General features: G+C 39.6%; 1 protein-coding gene across 1 annotated transcript in view; it reads left to right on the forward strand.

The window, feature by feature from the left end:
• Window positions 1-22937, forward strand: part of Slc2a12 (solute carrier family 2 member 12) — a 54446-nt gene that overhangs the window by 7168 nt on the left and 24341 nt on the right. Inside the window, exon 2 of the mRNA XM_026391906.2 lies at window positions 9725-11065. Coding sequence (XP_026247691.2) covers window positions 9725-11065 — 1341 coding nt within the window. The remainder of the gene's footprint in view (window positions 1-9724; window positions 11066-22937) is intronic.

Raw genomic sequence — 22937 nt, forward strand, 5'->3', positions numbered from 1 at the left:
TCGTACATGATGGTGGTCTCATAAGATTATACTATACCTTTAATGTACTTTTTCCATGTTTAGATACACAACTACCATTGAGTTATGATTGCTTACAGTATTCAGTACAGTGACATGCTGTACAATTGTGTAGCCTAGAAGCAATAGGATATGCCATATAGTCTATGTGTGGAGTAAGCTAGACCATCTAGGTTTGTATAATTAAACTCCATGATGTTTGTATGAATAATGAAATTATCTAACAACATATTTATCAGACTATATCTCTGTGGTGAAGCAAATATTGAGAATCTACTAGGAATCAGATATGATGCTATGTCCTGGGGCCCAATGGTAAATAAAAGATATCCAGAAACTGCAGATGCTGATTGAAAACTGGGGGAAAAAAAAGAGAGGGAAGAGTTCAGGAATTCTACAATGGAGAGGTGGCCAGGTACATAATACCATGATGATGCACAGAGGAATGAGTCTGGCCAGTTCCTGAAGCCTCTTGGAAGACAGTATGACTAAGTTGAGTCAAGAAGGCATAACACCATATAAATACAGTCACCTCATACTGTACAAAGTGCCCAAAACATATAGCCTCTTCAACAAATGGTGCTGGGAAAACTGGAAATCCATAAGTAATAGCAAGTTAACCCCTGTTTCTCACCCTGCACAAAAATCAACTCCAAGTGGATCTAAGACCCCAGGCATTAGATCAGAAACACTATATCTACTAGAAGAAAATGTAGATCCAATACTTCAACATATTGGCTCAGGAGCTGACTTCCTAAACAAGACTCCTAAAGCACAAGAAAAAAAAATCAATAAATGGGGTGACATCAAGTTTAAAGGCTTCTTCATTGCAAAAGAAACAATGAAAAGATGTGAAGAGAGAGCTTACAAAATGGGAGAAAAATCTTTGCTACCTGTGCCTCAGATAGGGCATTAATTTCCAGGAGATAGAAAGAACTCAAGAAACTTAAACCAAAATGATAATAGTAATAATAATAATAATAATAATAATAACCCAATCCATAAGTGGGCAAAGGAACTGAACAGACACTTCACAAAGAAATACAAATGGTCAATAAATATATGAAAAAATGTTCAACATCTCTAGCAATTAGAGGAATGCAAATTAAAACTACATTGAGGTTCCATCTCACTCCACTCCGAATGACAATCAAGAATACAAGTAACAATAAATCTTGGCAAGGATGTGGGGGAAAGCGTATGCTCATACATTGTTGGTGGGGCTACAAATTGGTGCAATCTCTATGAAGAGCAGTCCAGAAATTCCTCAGAAAAATTAGGAATGGAACCACATTTGAACCAGTTATCCCACTCCCTGGCATATATGCAAAGGACTTAAAAATTAGCATACTACAGTGACGCAGCCACAACAATGTTTATAGTAGGTCAACAGTAGCTAAGCTATGGAACCAACCTAGGTGCCCCTCAACAGATGACTGGATAAAGAAATCGTGTTACATATACACAATGAAATATTACTCAGTCATAAAGAATGGCTTTATGACATTTGCCAGCAAATGGATGGATCTGGAGACTCTCACGCTAAGTGAAATAAGCCAATACCAAAAAACCAAAGGTAGAATTTTTTTGCTGATATGTAGAAGCTAAATCACAATAAAGATCGGGAGAGGGGAAGAAGAGAAGTTCTGTAGGTTAGACAAAGGTGAATGAAGGGAAGGGAGAGGGGATAAGAATACAAAAGACAGTGGTATGAATCTGACATAATTTTCCTACATACATATGTGAAAATACGTAAGTGAATCCCACCATTGTGTACGCCCACTAGAATGTGGTCCTAATTAGAATAAGATATATTCCATGCTTGTGTAACTTTGTCAAAATGGATTCTCCTGTCCTGTTTAACTAAAAAGAACCAATATAAAAAAATTAAAAAATGATCAAAAAGAAACAAATTAAAAAATAGGAAGTATAACTGAAGCCAATAGGTTTACATACTCTCTAAGCTGAGAAAATAGCATATATACAAGTTTGGAGAAGGGAGAATGGCATGTTCAAGGAAGTGCAAATATTTTGGTAGGATGGGAGCACAGGATGTAAAATGAAGAAAGAGAACAGCAAGGAATCTGAAGCTGTACACAGGAACCATGCTGAGAGACCTGGGTGTTGACCATGAAAACAGGAACTCCTGGGAAGAAGACCATATTAGATAAATCAAGACAGCTGCTGCAAGTGATGGTATAGAGACAGAATTAGTTTTCATTGAAAACCCCACCACATGCCTCCTAATTCTGCAGCTCTAAGGGTCACCATTCTTTCAATATTCAAATAAATGGCTACAGCCTTCTTGTGGTTAAACCCACACATGCCTCCTAAGTCTTTTCTGCCCCTGCCAGCCTGGGGTGCCCAGCACACCCGAGGTGCTGATTCTTCTGATGCTTCCTGGACCCTCTTTCTGCTTTCTCTGGATTCTTGCCTTCACTTCCAGCCACTGGTATTTCCCCTTAACCCCACTCTAAGCCATAAGTAGACCATAGCCCTTTGCCCTTTGCAATCCTAAACCCAGTCTTATAAACCCTTTGCGGATCGTTACTAATGATTTGCAAAGGGCTATACTGTATTGGACTATTAGGTGGGCCCATTCTTTAAACTTCTGTTGTTTAATCCCTCGAGGAAATTTCTCATAAAATCACTTTTCTAAAATCAGCCTGCATTGCTCCCTAGGCTTCTCTCTCCATCCCTATCCACACAATTTGACAACTTAGCCTGACCTTTTCTTTCATTTCTCCTATTTCTGAGCCCTTTTAACTTTTCTTTACTGATATCATTCTCATTCTCTTTCTCTCCTCCCTCTTTCTCTCCCCCCTCTCTCAAAAATTCTCCCTCTGTATTATGTAAAGCCCCTCAGCCTTTTCTCCCTCTACCTTCTTTCTTCCCTAAGTCTACCCACTCACCATGAACATGCCCTGTGAGCCTCTGCCTTAGTATCCACCTGAACATCCAAACATTAATTGTAATAAATACAGCGTTCTTCCTAGAAGGAAGAACTGTCAATCTAGCAATCCTTCTGCCTCTGCCTCCTCAGTCCCTGGGATTATATGTGTGTGCCACCGCACCCAGTTTTAGAGGCTGAAAGTTCAAAATTGGGGAAGCATTAGTCTTGTCACTGGTGAGGACCAAAATGCAATGGCAGGTGGGAGGAAGAGATCACATCTCTAAATAGGAATCTAAAGAGTCAGGGGTCAGGTTCAAGTTTTTTTAACTACTCACTCCCACCAGAACTCCAGGAAGCCTCCTTCCTTTCCAAGGGCAGCACCCATGACCTCTAACCTCTACTGCTAGAGCCCACTTCTTCCATGTTCCCACCACCTTCGTATCACCATACTGGAACAAGAACTCCAACACATGAACCTTTGGGGGACAAACCACATCCACACCATAGCAACCTCTGATGATGAAGAATAAATTAAGGCAAAGGTAGAGCTAGCTGAGAACCGCGATGCAATTAGAGCTTTACAAGACAGGTGGAGGAGAATAAAATTACAAAGGCAGAATAACTGTCCCAAATCTGGGCTGTGGAGGATAAATATGTGGAGGATAAATATGAGAGTGTAGATGAAAAGGTCAAGAGGATAGATATGAAAAAGGAAAGGAACATATAAATAATTAATCCTAAACAACTGGACCAAAAATTAAAAAAAATTAGAAAACTTTTTATTTTTTGGTACTGTGGATTGAACCCAGAGGCACTCAGCCACTGAGCCATATTTCCAGCCCTATTTTGTATTTTACTTAGAGACAGGGTCTCGCTGAGTTGCTTAGCACCTGTGGTAGTTGCTGAGACTAGCTTTGAACTCACCGTTCTCCTGTCTCAGCCTTCCAGGGGGCTGGGATTACACATGTGTGCCACTGCACCAGCCAGAAAACCTATTTTTTTTTTTGAGTGGAAGAACTCAACAAGTACCAGAAAAATTTACAGGAAGGAAGGTAGAAAGGAAGGTGCCTATCTTTTTTCATTTTTTATTTTTCTGGAATGTCAAACAATAGTTGGTGTTGAGGGAAGCCAAATTACTGTGGGCCTGAGTTTTACTGTGTGTTAGAGGGAAGACTGGGGTTCAGAGAAGAGGTGGGGATAATTGTTAGGTAAAGGCTAAAGCCTAATATTACCATCACATGGGGCACCATATGTGGTCCAGGGCCCAAAGGCAGCATCTTGGACCACTGGTGGGCTGGAAACCCTGTAGCACATTCTCCATGGACATGTCCTCTGGGAGTTTGTGGCAGAGCAGTCTTTTAAGCCAGAACACCCCCTTCCTGGCCTATTCTAGAGCCTCTCCTGAGCATGGCCTGTGATATGCACTCTTGCTCTCAAGGTGTTCCCAATCTAAGGCAGGAGACAGAAATAATTTAATATAATCCGGGTTGCTGTCATAGGATACAAGAGAGAGGAGAGAGAGATCAGTGCTAACCCAAGAAGGGAAGTCTGGAAGGTTTTGTAGAGCTGGGGATATTAGAGCTAGATCTTCAAAGATGAATCAGGTTTCCCCAGGCTGTGGAGGAAGATGGAAGACACTGGGGTATGGGGTTGAACAGGCAAGGGGCAGCATGATGAGAAGCACAAGTGAAAGAATGCAGAAGTTTCTGGAAATAGCAAATGGTGCAGATGGGCCCAAGAACTGGTATGTGTACAATGATGTGGGGCTTGAAAATCTGGCTCCTGAAAGGGAACTGCTAAACACTGAGTATCATCAGACTAAGGTCTGCCATGACCTAATACTATGTATTGACCTTAGTCTGACAATACAGCTGTGGGAGGAGGGAACCAAGTACCCTGGAATAGTGTTCCTATTCATTCAGTTATTAACTCAACAAACAATGACCATTTTCCTTGTGCCAAATGATTACAGGTGAGAACACAGATATGCATAAAGCAGGGATTTGCCTTCAAGGAACTTTCTGTCAACCGTGAAGGCAGATAAGTCCATCAATGAGTGCCTTACCATGGGACAGGCCCTCTGAAAATAGCCTGTGCACAGAGGGAACACAAAAGGGCTGGGAGCCACACAGCAGACTATAGCAGGGCAGGACCCAGACATGACTAAGGGTGGTCTTCCAGGGGAAGGTGGTGCTTGAGATAGCTGCTGAAAGATGAGTTGATATCAAAGGTATTTGGGGAGAAAGAGCCAAAAAAGGGGGGAACACAAACAGCAAGGCTATTTGGACAATTGCAAGTTTTTTTTTTTTTTTTTTTACAAAACATGAAGGGGAGGGGGTTCTTTTAAATTTGTGAAGCATTCATAGTTGGTCAAGCTGTATGTATAATTACCTGGCTGCCTGCCAAAGCAACCTGTGTGTGCCTGCTTTTCAGCCTGCTGTGGGATTTAGTCAGGTGGCAAGTTTTTATTGTGTGCCCATTATGTCCATACACCATGGTAGGCATATGGGGGAAAAAGGGAAGGAGAAAGCAAGCAGAAGCTCAAATATTGTGAAAAATGGAGCGTTTTTGTGTTGAGTGCTGGTTCCAGTTGGAGTTTCATCTGAGTCACCGAGAGCAGGGACAATGCAGCCATTGTGGAAGCCAGGGCTGCCATCTCATGGCCGGTGCTGCCCCCTGTGCCTTGTGCTGTGGGTCTCACCACTGAATTGCCTAATGCCTCCGATTGTGAGCACATCTTCCTATTACCTTAGTGAAGCGAGGTCACTGCCTTCGGAGGCACCCTGGAGACTTTCCTATTGCAGTCTTTGAGCCAAGTGGCCAGAAGACACAGAATGAGCAGAACCAAACAGTCCATGGGCACCAGACAGTTCTACCTTGGTGATGTCCATGAATAGCTGAGAATTCCCTATGGCACTTTTAGGGAGAACAGGGATGTAAATGAGGGGGGGGACCCTGTGAAGCAAGGCCACAAATGAAATAGCGTTGAGGGCAGAGTGCTTGACTTCAGAGCTGGGGATTTTCTGAAAAGCAGTAATTTCCAATTCTCATTTTCCCTAGTCCTGGCTATTGCTTCTCAGTGCACTCAGCTGCCCCAAACTCTAGCAGCTATGTTTAGGCAACACAAACCCCACCTTCTTGCCATCCCTTCAGACCACATCCTATTTCTTCTGCTCACTGCCAGATCTCTTGGAATAGTTACTGTATTTCCTGGCATCCACAGAAAGACATCTTGCTACTATCATCATCATTAACCCAAAAGTAGACACTCTTCATGATTTTTAAATGGGAAAGTAGCAACAGCCTCTGACACCTCAAGACTCTATCTGTAGCCGCGATGGTGTCTTGAGGTGTCAGAGGTTGCAGTCTTGGAATTAGGTAGCCTTATACATTGAATTAGAAACGCTGAAAGGATAGCTTGAGGGTTGTGGTGAAATATCAGCAGTGGTAAGTCCCAGTAGTAAGGTGAGTGAGAATGCTAGTGTGAGGCGGCACCCTTTAAAGCATGGAATAGGGAAGATAAATAAAATTCAGACTGCTAAAGCTTTAGCTTCATTCTGTGGCATACAACAGCATGTTGGTAAGCTCTCCACCTGGGACTAAGATCATAGAATGTCCTAGTGCAACTTTTCAATCTTACAGGTCTAGAGATAGGTAAAATAGAAAGTCAGGTAATAAGAAATTAATCTGTTATATAACATTGAAGGTAAAATGTTTCATACCAATTTATGTGGAAATAGCTTTATTATGTCTCTGAAGTGGCTCAGTGTTAAGTTTCAGGGACTCTGACAAACTGGGATGGCTTCCAGACCCTTTGCACACATCCCCGTTTGTCAGTGTCCTACAAGCCCTGGCTGAAGAACTAGGCAAATGACCTAAGTCCAGAAAGCAGCGGCAGAAGCCAGATCCCTCTTCTCTCAGGAGGTAATTTCCCCAGACTATAGGAAGCAGGCTTTGTGACCCCCATTCTTTTAACTTACTTCCCCTACCCCTGTCCAAGATATGATAATAGAGCATCAAAGGAAGGAATCCTTGAAACTTAAGGAGGTTTTTTTTTTTTTTTTCCCCATTGAAAGAAATGCTCTTTCTCATCTAATAAAAGGGAAAGCAAGGAAGGGAAAGGAGAAGGAGATGGACAAGGTTTGGCAAGGACAATCTTGTACTACACAGTCATTCTGGGATTCATTTCCCTGTATCCTTAATTCAGAGGACCTGGCTGCCCTTGGTCACTCCAAATGGCCTTCCAATGCCTCACTTAATGTGTCTTCCAAGGGTTTCAAGCTCCAAAATTTCTTCAATCAGAATATCAGAGACCAATTACCAATTGCCAAAGACACACAGGAATCACATACCAATCACGGATAAAAGGAGTAGTAAGTAAAGGTAAGAATAATAAAATATTCTTTTCCAAATGTGACGATTCTGCCTACTCATTCTGTGGTCGAGGAACTGTTAATAAGGGTTTTAAGACTATATGGGAAAAAGAATATGTGGAAATTGAAGGCCTGAGTGATACCAAATGGCCTAAAAGTACTTTATATAAGAGACCACTTCAAAGTCATCTTGCATATAAAACCAGTACATGATAAATAATAGATAATGGAAATATCATCGGGTAGTTCAGTTTCTTGGGAGAAAGGGGTACATTTGTTTATTACCACTATTTATATACATGGTTCAGCCTGTTATAAAATGGTGATGAATATTTATTTTCTGATTAGCTAAAGAACTTACTGATTTAATTTTAATTTAATGGTCCAGTGCTCACAAATCAGTTTTATTTAATAAGAATTATTGCATTCTTATTTACCCCTCCATCTAAATACTTAGTGTTTTTTTTTGTTTCTATTTATGGAATTTTGGAATTTCCCAATTACCATATCCCACCAGGACCCTGTAGATGGAAAATACTTGGGAAAATCTGTGATGAGAAGAGATTTATATCACCTTCATTTGACCTGCTTTATTCCAGGAGAGCAGAATAACATTTCCAAAATACACTCTCCTCTCCTCCAAGGCAGGGTTAAATGGGCCTGCTGACTGTCTGCCCTAAGCAGTTGTTTCTGGCCCATGTTCTGCTTCTTCCCCTCCTCCTTTGCTGGATCCTCTTCCTTTAATGTCAGAATTCCCCAAGTCCCAGTCCTAATCCTGCTTATTCTTTTCCCCTATTCTAAGTGATCTCACCCATTTTTCTATTTCTGACTCCCAAATATATATATCTCTAGCATTGATCTGCCTTTTCAACTCCAAATCTGTACATTCAACATCCACTACTGGACATTTGTACCCAAATATCTTCCAGGTAAAACAAGCAAAGCATTTTAGTTAAGTCCTAAGTGTAACTTTTGATGTTTGTTCCTCTTTTTATCACACACACCCAGTTCTTCCCTGTGGTGTTGTATCGTCCCATGTGGCATACAGTACTGCATACAGCAAGTCAAATACTGTGCTCAAAGCACAGAGCCATCTTAGGTCCCAGGACATTCACGCACCTTCAATTCATGAGCAAGAATAGTCATTTTTAGCTCCCAAATAATTCTTATATCTGTCCCCTTGTCTCCAGTTCCACTCTGAACACCCAGGTCTAAGTATTCCTCTTTTGAAAACCAAGGCAACATACTTCTCTCTGCCCCTAGTCTTGCCCCTTGAAGAGCTAGTCTCCAAGCAGCAGCACATAGGAAAACAAGAAATCCGTAGTGTGAAATGTTTTGAAACCATTCAGTGGGTGTTGAGCCTATTATACTTGGAATACAATACAATGAAAGGTTGTCACTGTGACCTTCAAGGTCTACATGAAGTGTCCCCTCCCTGCCTATACAAGTTCACTCTCCATATCGCAGCTACCTCTCCAGCCCCACCTTGAGCCCCACACACGATGTGCAGGCCATTGACAGTTACTAAGACATGGCCAGAGCTTTCCTGTCCTGCACTTTGGAAACTGCCCTCTCCTGTGCTAATATGCTTTTCCCTTTGCCACTTTAAAAATTTTGGTTTCTATTTTGACATATAATAAGCACCTGTGCACCTACTAACAGAAATTAATAACTGTTTGCTGTTTGACCTTTTCCCTAGAATGTTAACATTAAAAAAGAAAGTTCTCCCTGATTCGTTCCCTTTCCTTCTTACTCAAAGTGAATAGTGAATATTGCTGGTTCCCTACCCTGCACCCATCCCCCCGCCATTCTTGCCTTCTAACACAGCCTTGACTTTGTGAAGGCTTTTACACACCTCCCATGCCACTCCCACTTCCTGCCCCAACATCCTCACGTTCCTCAGCGAAGCCAGTTACAGCCCCATGTGGCTGGGGAGACAGGAGGGCCAGTGTTTTGGAGGCTAGTTTCATTTGGTTCCCGTGTACTGCAGGGAGCTTGTGGTCCTTCTAAAGGCTCCTACCCACCGCATCTTGCTCTCAGAAGTTTGTCTTTAGAGAACTGGAGTGGGACCAGAAGCGCCAGGTTAGGTGAATTTCTAATCCAATGCCAAGGCACAAGCTAAGCAGTATCCTTGTTTGTTCAGTCTTTATCATCAGTCACCTGCTTATCTCACATGGCTGTCTGCTCTTAACTAAAAACAACATCAATATCACAGATAGAGGAAAACTGGACTTCCTGAATATCTCCATGTCTTTCCTCCTCAACAAGAAAGAAAAAAAAAATTCCTTCTATAATTAATCTTTTTTTTGGGGGGGGGGTTGTGCATGATTTTCTGTAGTTGTGTTTAAACTCATTGTTTACAAGGTTAAGCCTCCATTCTAAACACACAATGTTTAAAATTACAACTTGGAACAAATGTCCATTTTTTCCTCTCCTGTAGGTTGCAGCCTGTTCACTTTCCTGACATCGGTCACTGCGGCTCTCAGTGGCCTCCTGGTGGGTTATGAACTTGGACTCATCTCTGGGGCTCTTCTCCAGATCCAAACCCTACTAGCCCTGAGCTGCCATGAGCAGGAAATGGTTGTGAGCTCCCTCCTCATTGGGGCCTTCCTCGCCTCTCTCACAGGAGGGGTCCTGATAGACAGATATGGAAGAAGGACTGCAATCATCTTGTCGTCCTGTCTACTTGGACTTGGAAGCTTGGTCTTGATACTCAGTTTTTCCTACACAGTTCTTATATTGGGACGCATTGCTATAGGGGTTTCCATTTCCCTGTCTTCCATTGCCACTTGTGTGTACATTGCAGAGATTGCTCCCCAACACAGAAGAGGCCTTCTTGTGTCACTGAATGAGCTGATGATTGTCACCGGCATTCTTTTTGCCTATATTTCAAATTATGCATTCGCCAGTGTTTCCCATGGATGGAAGTATATGTTTGGTCTTGTTATTCCCTTGGGAGTTTTGCAGGCAATTGCGATGTACTGTCTTCCTCCAAGCCCTCGGTTTCTGGTGATGAAAGGACAAGAAGAAGTTGCTAGCAAAGTTCTTGGAAGGTTAAGAGCCATCTCAGACACCACTGAGGAACTCACTGTGATTAAATCTTCCTTGAAAGATGAATATCAGTATACTTTTTGGGATCTGTTTCGTTCCAAGGACAACATGAGGACCCGAATCATGATAGGTCTAACACTGGTATTTTTTGTACAAGTCACTGGCCAGCCAAACATATTATTCTATGCATCAACTGTTTTGAAGTCTGTTGGCTTTCAAAGTAATGAGGCAGCCAGCCTCGCTTCCACTGGGGTTGGGGTGGTCAAGGTCATCAGCACCATCCCCGCCACCCTTCTTGTAGATCACGTTGGCAGCAGAACCTTCCTCTGCATTGGCTCCTCTGTAATGGCAGCTTCATTGTTGACCATGGGCATTGTGAATCTTAACATTCACATGAACTTCACCAACATCTGCAGAAACCACAGTCCTATCAACCAGTCCTTGGACGAGTCTGTGTATTATGGAGCAAGAAATCTGTCAGCTAGCAACAGTACTCTCAGAGATCACTTTAAAGAGGTCACTTCCCTCAGCAGGGGCTCGCTTATGCCCATGCAAAGTGACATGGATAAGAGAGGGGAGGTCACCTCCACACCCTTACCAAATGCTGGACTAAGCCAAACTGAACACCAGATAGTCACCGACGCTGCTGATGTCCCAGCATTTTTGAAATGGCTGTCCTTAGCCAGCTTGCTTGCTTATATTGCTGCTTTTTCCATTGGTCTAGGACCAAGTAAGTATTTTATTCTTTATCCCGTTTCTCTCTTGCCTTATGAATGTCTGTGTACTGTTTTTAACTAGTCAGAACATCATACTGCTATAATATGTTGCTACATATAAGTACTAGAAGCAAGACAAGGGTAATAATGGCCGTCTGATGTTTCTGCTAATGTGGTCAGTTTGTACCTGCTTTTGAAAAGCCCAGGACTTTTGAAAAGCATAAGTAAATATGAGAATACTTTAATACAACTGTTTGGGTATGAATCAACCTATAAAGAGATTTATTGCCCAAGGACATTGTATTGTTTTATGAAAGCAATGTTTTCTGGGATTATATTTTCCTGCACACCATTCCTAAGTTTCCTTGTGGGTGGAAGCAAAATAAATCAAGTGCTTATATTTTCTTAAAGACATGATGATAAATATATTCAGGTAATAATGAAGAAGAGAGAAATTATGAGTATAGAAGAGGATGCATTCTTTCTCTGAGTAAATTGTATTTGCTACAATAATTTTTCAGGGCACTTCACTCTTATCTATTAAATAGAATAATGGAAATCTACTTAGGTCCATTCAACACAATATGAGCAGCCAACAGGCAACATTTTCTGTTTTTTAATTTTTGGATCCAGTCTGTTCCAATAAGAAAATCCAAACACTTCTTGAGTAAATTCTTTTAGAGATGGATCTGCTAGAATAGGTTGGTTGTTGCAGTTCTGCAGACTTTTAGCCTCAATCCAAAGTTGGAACCTTCTTGTAGTGTGGTTGAGAAAGGTCTTTTTAATGCCTCATTAAGAAAAAAAAAAGTGCTAAATATTGAAGGCAGTTTTTCTATACCACCTCTACTTTCATCCCTTCTTTCTCTCTTTCCCCCTCTCATTCCTCTCCCTCCTTTTTCCCCTTTTTCTTGTTCTCTCCCTGTTACCAAGTTAGTTTTGAAACTTATTGACAAGAACCAAGGAGGCAAACAAATTGGCTAAAATAAAAAGAAATGTTGGAAGTTTCAGACGAATAAGAAGAGATAGGGGCTGTGTTGAAAAAGGAATTTCACGGCAAATGTAGGTCTCTGGCATTAGGTGCTGGATGGGCTTTCTAGAGGAAGGACAAGTAAGGGCTTGCTCTCTCTATTGAATGCTAACTCATTAACTGCATTCCAAAGATATGTTGAGTGCCTTTTTTTTTTTTTTAAAGAATAAAGAACCATGCAAAATGCTAGGGAAATGGTGATGAACAAGCAAGGCCTCATTCCTGTCCTCACGGAGATTGCAGGTGTACTGTATCCAGTCAGGTTTTTCCAATCAGCAACCACTGGGGTTGGCCTGCTCCATCTTTGGGCACTAAACTTGCACATGCTGATATGGCCTCTCTTGCCCCAATTCTACCTCTTCATTGTTCAGCTTCTACTCCCACTTCTAAAACCTCAGCTTCTACATATTGATTTGTTCAAATTCCAAGAGATGAGGAGTAAATCTGATAAACCCTGCTTTTTGCTATGCAAAGTCAGTGGTGTCGGTTCAAGTATAATCAACAAGGGCAAAGTTTGATTGTAGGTTTCAAAACATGGGTGACCAAAAGCTGGCCTGTCCTCTGGCTCCATATTTCCCAGAGAAGGTTGTGTGGGGCAGACAGACTAATATTAGCATGCTACTATCCTTGGATTGCTCTGACTTGTTCCTGAAACTTGGTCCTTCTTCTTAAGACTTATCAATGATAAAATATTCTTAATGAACACCTTCTAAAAATACATTTATACCGTTATTAGGATTCAATATTTTGGGTACATATCTGTGTGATATTTATGTGGCTATTCTGATACTTTAAGCTAATGACATCTGATCAAGCATCTTCTTTACATTTTTATTTTAAGTGCTTCATAGTCTATCAGAGGATCAGGTCATACACAGAGGAACAACTTGATCTTATTTGTGAAAGTTTCCAATATGAGCAAGTAAGTTGGGCTTATTTGAGAAACTTCAGGTAGTAGGTTATCAATCCATTGATTTCTTTTGTCAGAATTATTTTTTTCCATATATGTTCATTATAAAACTAAAAATATTTCCTTGTACATCAATTTTCTTGACCCAATGTTTTGAACCTCTCAGGTTGAAAGAGTTTGTGTCATGGCACATATTTTATATATATATATATATATATATATATATATATATATATATATATATATAGTAATCTTAAATTTCCAGAATCAACTTGTTCATGGTTAGAGTCCTTTCAATCTCATGCCAGTCTTCTGCCTTTGACTTCTGAAAATTTTTGGAAAATGCAGCAAATTTTGCAGTTTTTAACACATCACTTGATAGCACATTGCATTAGATCATGAATTCCCTTTTTCAGGAAACCTAGCTTGGTTTTGGAAACAATTACTAGAGAATGTTTGTTATTTACCTTCTAGGATTCCTTAAACAACAATCTACTCTAATTTTTAAAAATATGATTAAAGTTTAAAGTCAACCAGTATGTACTGACACCTATTATGTTTTCACATATTTTGGAGTACTTCATTTTACCTTCGTCACTACCTTGTGAAGAAATAATATTCACTGAATTTTAAAAACAAAGACACCGAACCTCAAAAAAAAAATTGAGCAACTTGTTGGAATAGATGAAAACATTTATTGTATTTTGAAATTTAACATGAATTCCCTAGTCCAAGACAAGAATAGACAGCAAATTTTAATGTGCTAGTCACCTTTCCATTGCCGTGTGGAGCAGAAAAACCAATATAAAAGGAGGAAAGATTTATATTGGCTCGTGGTTTCTGAAGTTTTAATCCATGGTTGCTTGGTTCTGTTGCCTTTGGACCTGTGGCAAGGAAGTACCTCATGGCAGAAATGTGTGGTAGAGGAAACAGCCACATAGTGGTGGCCAGAAAGCAAAGAGAAAGACAGCAAAGGACCTGGATCCCAATATTGCCTTCAAAGACATACCCCGAATGAATTCATTTCCTTCCACTAGGCTCCACCTCCTAAAGGTTCACACCTCCCATAGCACCCAGGCTATTGTCTAAGCCTTTAACCCAGGGGCCTAGACATTCCAGATCCAAACATTATCTGTTAATTATTTTTAGTTCAGCCCTCTCCTGGAAGAGACATTGAAAGTAAGAATGAATAAAAGTAGTTTGTCACTGTATACTCACCAGGCTGTCACATGGGCCACTCTGTACTTTTTGCAAGGTAGAGACACAACTGCTCTTTTTTTGCAGCTTTGATAGGTTGAGTAAGCATTTTTTTTTTTAAAGGCCAAACTATAGGAAAAAAGAGAAGTATAATGATAAGAAGAGAATTTTTGATGTGCATTCATTTGGATAAGTGAACCTGATTTCAAATATGTTGAATGTAAGTATTGTTAAAAATTAGACCCAGCTGATATAAATTAAAAACCAAAATAACAATGGCTTAAGCAAGTTAGAAGTTTCTTTCTCTATCACTTACCAGCTGGAGCTTGGGTGCTGGTAAATGCCCCGTGTCAAGCACCTGAAGTCCTAGTTGCCCCAGACCTTATGTTAATATTTGTTCCTAGTCTATCAATGTTTATTTTAAATTATTAAGATGCATTTTAAAATGTTATTATCCTTTGGTTGTAGCTAATGTTCCCTTTAGAATAAGTACAATACGATAGGTGAAATCAATTCAAGGGAGGTTGGGTAGGGAAATGCCTGGGTAAATGTAACCACGTGAACAATTGCACCAGAAGAGCTACTGTGTGTAATGTGGTAAGGAATTTCTCATAGGGAATAGACATCACATAATTGTGGAAGAAATCAAGGAAGCAAGGTCTAGAACAGGACAGCTAGAGGAAAAGCAGAAACTTAATGATCAGGGCCACAAAGGAAGGCTAGTGAAGATGTCCTTGGAAGACTATTGCCTATGCATCTGATTGCAGCCTAGAGTCTCTGCAGACAGAGGGAAAACAGGATTCAAAGCAGAGGGAAGAAAAAGCACTGAACCTGCTGCAACAAACTAGAGTCCATGAGAAGAGACTGCAGTCTGTCGTTCCCCACATCAGATCCTGGGTTTCAGGCCAGCTGAAGAAAAATGGCCGCCTTTCTCCAAGAAATCTAACAAGGTACCTCCCTGGCCTGGGACTTAGAGAAGATGTAGGAAGAGATCTAGCCACAATCCCTGCTCCCCAAAATTGATAAGAGAGCCAGTGATGAGCAACATGGTATGCAGACTGTAATCATGGCTAGAGGCAACCAAAGCAAGTCCAGGGCTGATGTGTCACTTTGGTCCTAAACTGATACAGGATTCTCATCTCAACTCTCATCCAGAACTGCACAGGAAGGGAATTCTGGGAAATGTAGGTCCACCTTAGTTGAGGTAACACAGTATAAAACCACAACAATCATAAACTGGGAACTCAAATAGGATAGACATGAATATGGAAAAATACATTTCAAAAGGCCAAGGGACCTGAATTCGGTCTTCAGTTTCTGTAGTAAACATTTCTAAAAAATTAAAATGTTAATTATTAAAGTGTATAATTAGCTTCCATTCAAAACACTTCTAAAAAAAAAAGTGAGGTCATTTTATTAATCTTTTGGCTGTTGTTTGTTTAACTATAAAACTGAAAAACACTTTTTGGCTAATGCATCATAAAGGTTTTCATGTTTGTTTTCTCAGGAACATGAATCATCTCCCTTGAGCGGATGGTTCTCACTTATCTCCAGTTCTGTCATCTCACATGACTTCCTGTTCCTTTTTTCCCCAATGGGTATGAGTCTTTTCCACTTTGATGCTTCACTGTCAGCCGAACACAACAAGCCTGAAGTGGAATTTTTTTCTTCTTATACCAAGTCTCTTACCATTTCCCTTCCTTTTACATGGAGTAACCACTCCTCCAGCTACTTGGAAATGATGCTTTGGGGCCTTTACTCAACTTAGTCAGTAGCCAAATGTTCTTGGATTTTTCTTCACAAATAGCTCCCCCTGTTTATTGTTTCCTTTCTATTTCTAATATCCTTTTCTAGCCTTATGTTCTCATTCCTAGATTACTGGGAGGTCCTTCCAGTAGTCCTCTTCCATTCCAGAACCTTCAACGCCTACCCATCCTCTATTTCTGTATTACTTATACACATTTTCCTTATGTCGCCCATGTTCCCGAATTTTCTGTTCTTTCCTACTTTTTTTTTCCTTTTTTCACCATAAGTCAGGTGCCTTTCAAGGTAAAAAGATTAGAAATTATTTAGTCTGACATTTTTCTTTTATAGAAAAGAAATAAGATGGTACAGGAGATTAAGGTCACACAGATGTAGGACTAGAACTTTAGGCCCCTGTGGGCTAATTCCATACTCTCTAGGACTCTATCAACTATCTTTGAGAGAAGATATTTTTCAAGGTCCTTCATTATCTCACCCTATCTTTCAAGGCATCTGAGCCCTATTTACTTGGCAGTGTATGAAACTGTGCTCCAGGGCCACCATTCTCAGAGAATTACCTCCGGAAGTAGCGAATGATGCCCCAGGCACTGTGCAACCAGGCAATTCTTGGCCCACCTGGGCTTCTTCATTTCCCTCTGCTCCACCCCCAGGCCAATAAACACACAGCACTTGTAGTGGCCTCTTCCTTCCCTCTCTACTCTATCCATATCTTTCCTCTCTTTGGATCTTAATGGAAAATCTTACCTCCTCTATGAATCTACACTTTTTCTCACAGATCTCCTTTCATATGAGCTAGTGAATTTCTAGCACAGAGTCATTTGACTCTAGGTTATGAACAGACCAAATTAAAATTAAAAAAAAAAAAAACCTGGATTCTAGTCTCAGCTCTTGGTGAAGTCATTCCTCTTCTCTAAACTGTTTCCAGTCCATGAAATGGGTCTAATAATGCCTGACCTATCTGCCAGAGCCTAGGTGAGTCAAATGAGCTAATAATGTGTATGGAAGCACTTTGATGCCATAGAGTAGAATACCAGTGTTGTTGTAATAGAATAACTCAGCTTCGTCCTTAAGGACATCATGCACTGCTTTTATGTGTGTGTGTGTGTGTGTGTGTGTGTGTGTGTGTTGTTGTTTTGGAGGGTGTATTAATTAGAATAGAGTTACTGGATTGTTTTTTGAAGGAAGGAACCACATCTTGTGTTTTTCTTTCTGTCCTTTTAAATAACCATTATATAAGTCTGTTTAAAAATGATGCTGGGTTACATTTAGGCTGCTGAGGGAAAGTGGAGAAAGACTTTGAAAATAACCATGCAGATGCAGAAAAGATCTTAGTGTGCTCCTTTACTTGTGTCAAGTTCTCAAGTGGGCGGATGAAGGCCCCAGTGAGCTAGAAACGCTAGACTGCCAAGAATGTCCTGTAGCTGCCAGAGACCATCACAAGGATTTTGCGGAACAATCTATCACTTGGACATGATTTTAAAAAATCTCCTTCTACTTTTGTCTGTAAGAAAAGGTACAGAGGAGATAGTAGTGCTCAGAACCAATCAATGGGAGGCAATTGGGCATTTCTTTATTAAGTTATAAATAGCTATTTGGACACAGAGTATCTGAGAGTCATCCTAGAATTTATGTGTGTGTGTCTGTGTGCCTGCACATGCGCATCTGTTTTTTTTTTTTTTTTTTTTTTGCCAAAAAACAGAGAGAGGCTTTTGGTCGAACATTTTGAGAATGTTATAGACCAAAAGTAATGCTAGCAAGATGGAGACTATTGGAATCATAGGGAATCTGGATGTGAGAGAGGGAGTAAGTCTCCCATCTCCTGGTTTGTCTAACTTGTAACTGTAGTACCAAGGGCTGACCTGGGTGTTCACATGTCCTGCTGCATCATGCCATCAGAGATAGATATCTGAATCACCCTCTCTAAAGGAACAATCATTTCTCACCATGACTTGAACTACAGATTTTCCTAGTGGTTTTAGGAGAATCTGAATAATTGTCCTTCTGCCGCACCCTTTGCTAAGAGTTAGTCATTTATATCTACATTCATGTTGTGGTTTTTCTTTTCTAAAGAAAATGTGCCATAGGAATTCCATTTCAATCCTTAGAATTGCATTTTAGGTTATTGGTTTAAACTAGTTGGAATTTAAACAAGGTCTTTATTAGGAGCAGGATTTTTATACCAGGTTTTGAATGCATTTTAAAGCTCATTAACCTGATGTGATTATTGCTCAGGTATTTCATTTAGAGAGTTTATTGCTTGTAATCCAAACAAATCTCTTGTATAAACAGAGGTTTAAAGGGTAAAGTATGTGCTGTTCTCACATAACAGCAAAAGGAAGATTAAACCATCCATATTAAATCTTCTTAAATATGGGTTGGCTTAGAACAACATTCCTTCATTGTATTAGATCACAGCATGGTTTTCTTCTGCCAGGAAAGTGTTTCTATTTTGAGGATGAAATATATGCACTACAACATTCACTTTCTGGTCTTTTGTTTCTCTAACTGTAAAACAACAAGATTGTCCTGGAATCTAGAATTCGGGAGGGAAGCATAAATGGAGTATCAAGTAATTTTATTTCTTTATTTTTTACATGTAAAATATTTTAAGAAGGAGTTTATTAGCATCTGCTGAAGGGGTTTATGGCCCATAAGAGGTAACAGCCCCTATCCTCTGTTTCTCTGTAATTAATATTAAAAATTTTCCATCACATAAAATCAGTATATGTAATTCACTGCCTTTATTAGAGGCTTTTATTAAATATTCTGTGGTCCATACTTCATTGTTCATTTCAATATACATTCAATATCTTAACTTGACTTTCTACTGTGTTTCTGGGTGGTCCTAAAGGTCATTTTAGCCCTTTTTAACAACTGGAAATTTTTTAGCATAAAATCAGTGGTTCTTGACATTGTGAAGAAATGGAGCATGTAAGGATTTCTCTTCTCCTCACACTTCAGAAGTAAGAGAAGATGAGCCAAGATTCAAGGCCTGATGAGTTCATTTAAGGTTATACTTGTGTAGAGACCCAGACTTCCTTAAAATAGCCACTGTAACTCAGAAAAATGTGTGTGATTGTTTTTTTTTCCCTCCACAATGATTATTAGGACTTTTTCAATCCAACAATCATGTATTTATAAGTTGGTTAATGAACCTCTTCTTCCATGTCATGATTGGTATTTTTTCATTATGAGCAGATAGAAAAAAAATTTGCCCAAGATCTCAAATTCAGATAGATAATGAGATTATAGCCATCATCTTTCAACTACCTTTGAATCACATATTCAAGTGGAACTTTTCACTGAAGGCTGAATGTCAGTGATACCAAATAATCCCTCCCAATCTCTTATTAACTCTGAGGACTGAAATAGGCAGCAGTAAGTATATTGGAGTGACTAAGAAAACAGCAGAGAGAGAAATCGTGGGGATTCATTGATTAACTCTCTCTTCTGGCAGGTGTGTATCACTCAATGACATATATTGACATATATGGTGCCAGGGGATGGAGATTCAGAAATGGATGGGAGAGATCTACACCTTGTCCTCATGGAGTCAGTGGTGGGGACAGGTGATAAGCAAAGAATGAATACATGTAGAATACTACTTCAGGAAACAGGGGTATTGAAATTTTGGTGGAAATGAGTGATAAAGAAAATTAAAGAGAAGAATATGCTTGAAGGAGGATTCGTTCAGATATAATGGACACAGAAGACATTTCTGAGGTGCTGACATTTGGGCCACAGCAAAACAAAACAAAACAAAACATGACAATCTAGGAGGATGGAGATTTAAGCAGGGATCACAATAGATCACAAATGATCTTGAGTAGGATACAAATAAGACTCTTGCTTCTCAGATTCTCTCTCAGAGCTTTAATTTCCTTTCTGAGAAGATGGGGCAATAATCCCTACCTCACCACATAATCGTGGAATTAAATGAAGCAATCTGTATACGGTACCCTGAGCTTAGTGCCTCATGTATAACTTGGACTCTGTACACTCCATGACTGGTGGTATTAAACATCTGGTCATGGTCTAGACATGAGGAGAATGGTTCTGATGATGTCAGCACTGACCTCAGTGGATATTTTGCTACCTGTGTGTCCACTCCATGCCTAATATTGATTTATAATATGTTGGTCATCTTCACCTTCCTCTATAAACTATTCCAGTTGGGTTAAGACTACAGAAATGGATTTGTGGCTTTGAGAAGCCTGTTTTAATCCTGGATCACCTACAGTCAAGAGAACTTCCTAAGAAACCAGACAGATTTTACAGGAAATCATGAAGCTTTGGTGAAAGGCAAAAGGTGTGATTTCAAGAAACACCCAAATGCTCACTCTTCTAAATTGGTGTGACTAATTTAGACTGTATGACCTGTGCTCATGTAAACTCTGCCCTGTTCACTGTGGCTTTCCAAACCTGGCCAGGATAAATACTTGTTGGATAAATTAAAAAAAAAATTTAGAACTTTTTCAATTTCTGTGATTAAAGGAAAGCTGTCTAGTCTGGGGTAAATATATCCAGATCTCCTCTGGTATGAATCAGATCCCGTATCTAGAGAATGAGATAAATGTGAATCCCAGGCACATTTGGCCAAAAATTATATCTGAATAAAGCTATTTAATTACAGATGCAGGACCATCTCTAATATTTGATGACTAAAGAAGTTTCTTGTTTTAAATTTATTGAAATTGGGGCTGGGGATGTGGCTCAAGCGGTAGCGCATTCGCCTGGCATGCATGCGGCCTGGGTTCGATCCTCAGCACCACATAGAAAAACAAAGATGTTGTGTCCGCTGAAAACTAAAAAATAAATATTAAAAAATTCTTTTTTTTTTTTTTTAAAGAGAGAGTGAGTGGGGGGGGGAGAGAGAGAGAGAGAGAGAGAGAGAGAGAGAGAGAGAGAGAGAATTTTTAATATTTATTTTTTAGTTCTCGGCGGACACAACATCTTTGTTGGTATGTGGTGCTGAGGATCGAACCCGGGCCGCACGCATGCCAGGCGAGCGCGCTACCGCTGAGCCACATCTCCAGCCCCCCAAAATTCTTAAAAAATAAATAAATTTACTGAAATTAAGGCCATTTAAAAAATTGATGGTGTTAGACAAAATATTCATTTCCAAGTTTTTCCATTTTGTTATCCAAGTATGAAACAGACTTCCCGGAAAAAATAAAAAATAAAAAGATTGAGGTTTTCCATAATAAGGTATCCATAAGGTAGGGATAATTATTCCTACTTTGATTTAGCAATTGAATGCATTTAAATATGACTCTTTAGAAAAAAAGATTTGAAGTAATTCCTTTATGGTTTTCCTAAGAGAAATATGTAAAAATCTAAATCTGGAATTTGCAAGGGAGATGTTTTTTGCTTACCTAATTAGTAGTAGATTTTATACAAATATTTCATTGGATTAGCATGGGCTTAAAAATCAGATTCAATTCCTCAGATATGAATGAGCAATCTGAAGTTAATAATAGTAATAAAACACCTTTGAAGAAAAATCATACCACAGCTGAAAAATAATCAAACTGTCAATAACCATAAAGGGCCTGAGATTTTGCCCCACTCGCAAGCTAGGAAGTTAGCTGTTGTGCTTTCATGGATGTTGATAAAAGATACAAGACTCCTGGAGCTGGGGTTGTGGCTCAGTGGTAGAGTGCTCACCTGGCATGCATGAGGCATTGGGTTTGATCCTCAGCACTACATAAAGATAAAATAAAGATATTGTGTTCATGTAAAACTAAAAAACAGATTTTTTTTAAAAAAAGATACAAGACTCCTTAGTTAGAGTCAAAGGGCAGCTTATTATTTATAGCAATAGCAATTCTTTAAATATCAATATTTGTGCTAGACCCCCATCCCCACAGGTCACCGTGAAGAGGGCTAGATGATGCCTGCACATATAATGGGTTGTGTAAGAGAGGAACCCCACCCTTAGAGAACACAAATCCTTTATAAGACAGTAAGCCTGCTGACTTCTTGGAGGCAGATGTTATCTTTACTTTTCTGGACAGAAAACAAAGCTGTCCTTTCCTCCAGAGTGAGACACTATCAAGTAGTCTTAGAGAGTCTGGAACAAAAGTGGTCAGTGCCTTTGCTCCCAAGTCATGTGGAAATAGCAGAGACCCATTCAGCATTGTCTCCCGACCAAATATCCGAAAACCCAGACGTCCTCTTTTCTGTTTTAAACAAGAGACTAGAATTTTTAGATTCAGAGATTGCGGAGTTTAGCTTCTTGTTTGTTTTATTTTATGGAGTACAACTAGTCTTTCGGAAGATGGGTATCAGTAGGAAGTATAAGAGGAGTCATCTGCATAACATTTAAATTTAGATTTTATATTTAAATAAACTCTGGCTCTTCAAAAAATTGTTCATGTGATGTTTGCACAGTTCAAAATTATGACTATTACAGGGAGGTGAAATGGCAGGTTCTAACTTGGAAGTTTACTTAACTGCTTCAATCCAAGGCAGACTGAGTTTGAGACAAAGAGGCTTACATTTCAGAAGCACATCAAGTGTTTCAAAAGAGATTTTGATATTTTTCATATTTCCGCCTAGGCCGCAGGCCTCTAACACTCAGAATCATCACAGTCAAAGGCTTTTAATGTGCTTATCTTTCTTTTCTATCATTCTTATGAGATAATTATTTATATACCTTTAGAGAAAAAAGGCATTTTGCATAAATTGTTATTTTATTACCAAATATAGCCATTACACAATAGTATTCAGATATTAGATTTGGGTTAAGTGTTCTGACCTTTAAAATCTTTAAAATGCTTTTTTTTTCTTTGAGATCTTAAGTTTCAGTTATTACCAATATTCACATAATCACTGTCCTTTTTTTCCCCAACTACCTAGGTTAAAGGTCACTTTGATTGCAGTGGGGATTGTTTGGTTCTCTGGCATTTGTCATTAAAATAATGCAAAGTATGTTTAAAGAAGCATCCACATAGATCTACATTAATTTTATATCCAAGCCACAGAG

Source organism: Urocitellus parryii, chromosome 8, assembly GCF_045843805.1.
Source record: "Urocitellus parryii isolate mUroPar1 chromosome 8, mUroPar1.hap1, whole genome shotgun sequence".
In the NCBI taxonomy this organism is placed as follows: Eukaryota; Metazoa; Chordata; class Mammalia; order Rodentia; family Sciuridae; genus Urocitellus; species Urocitellus parryii.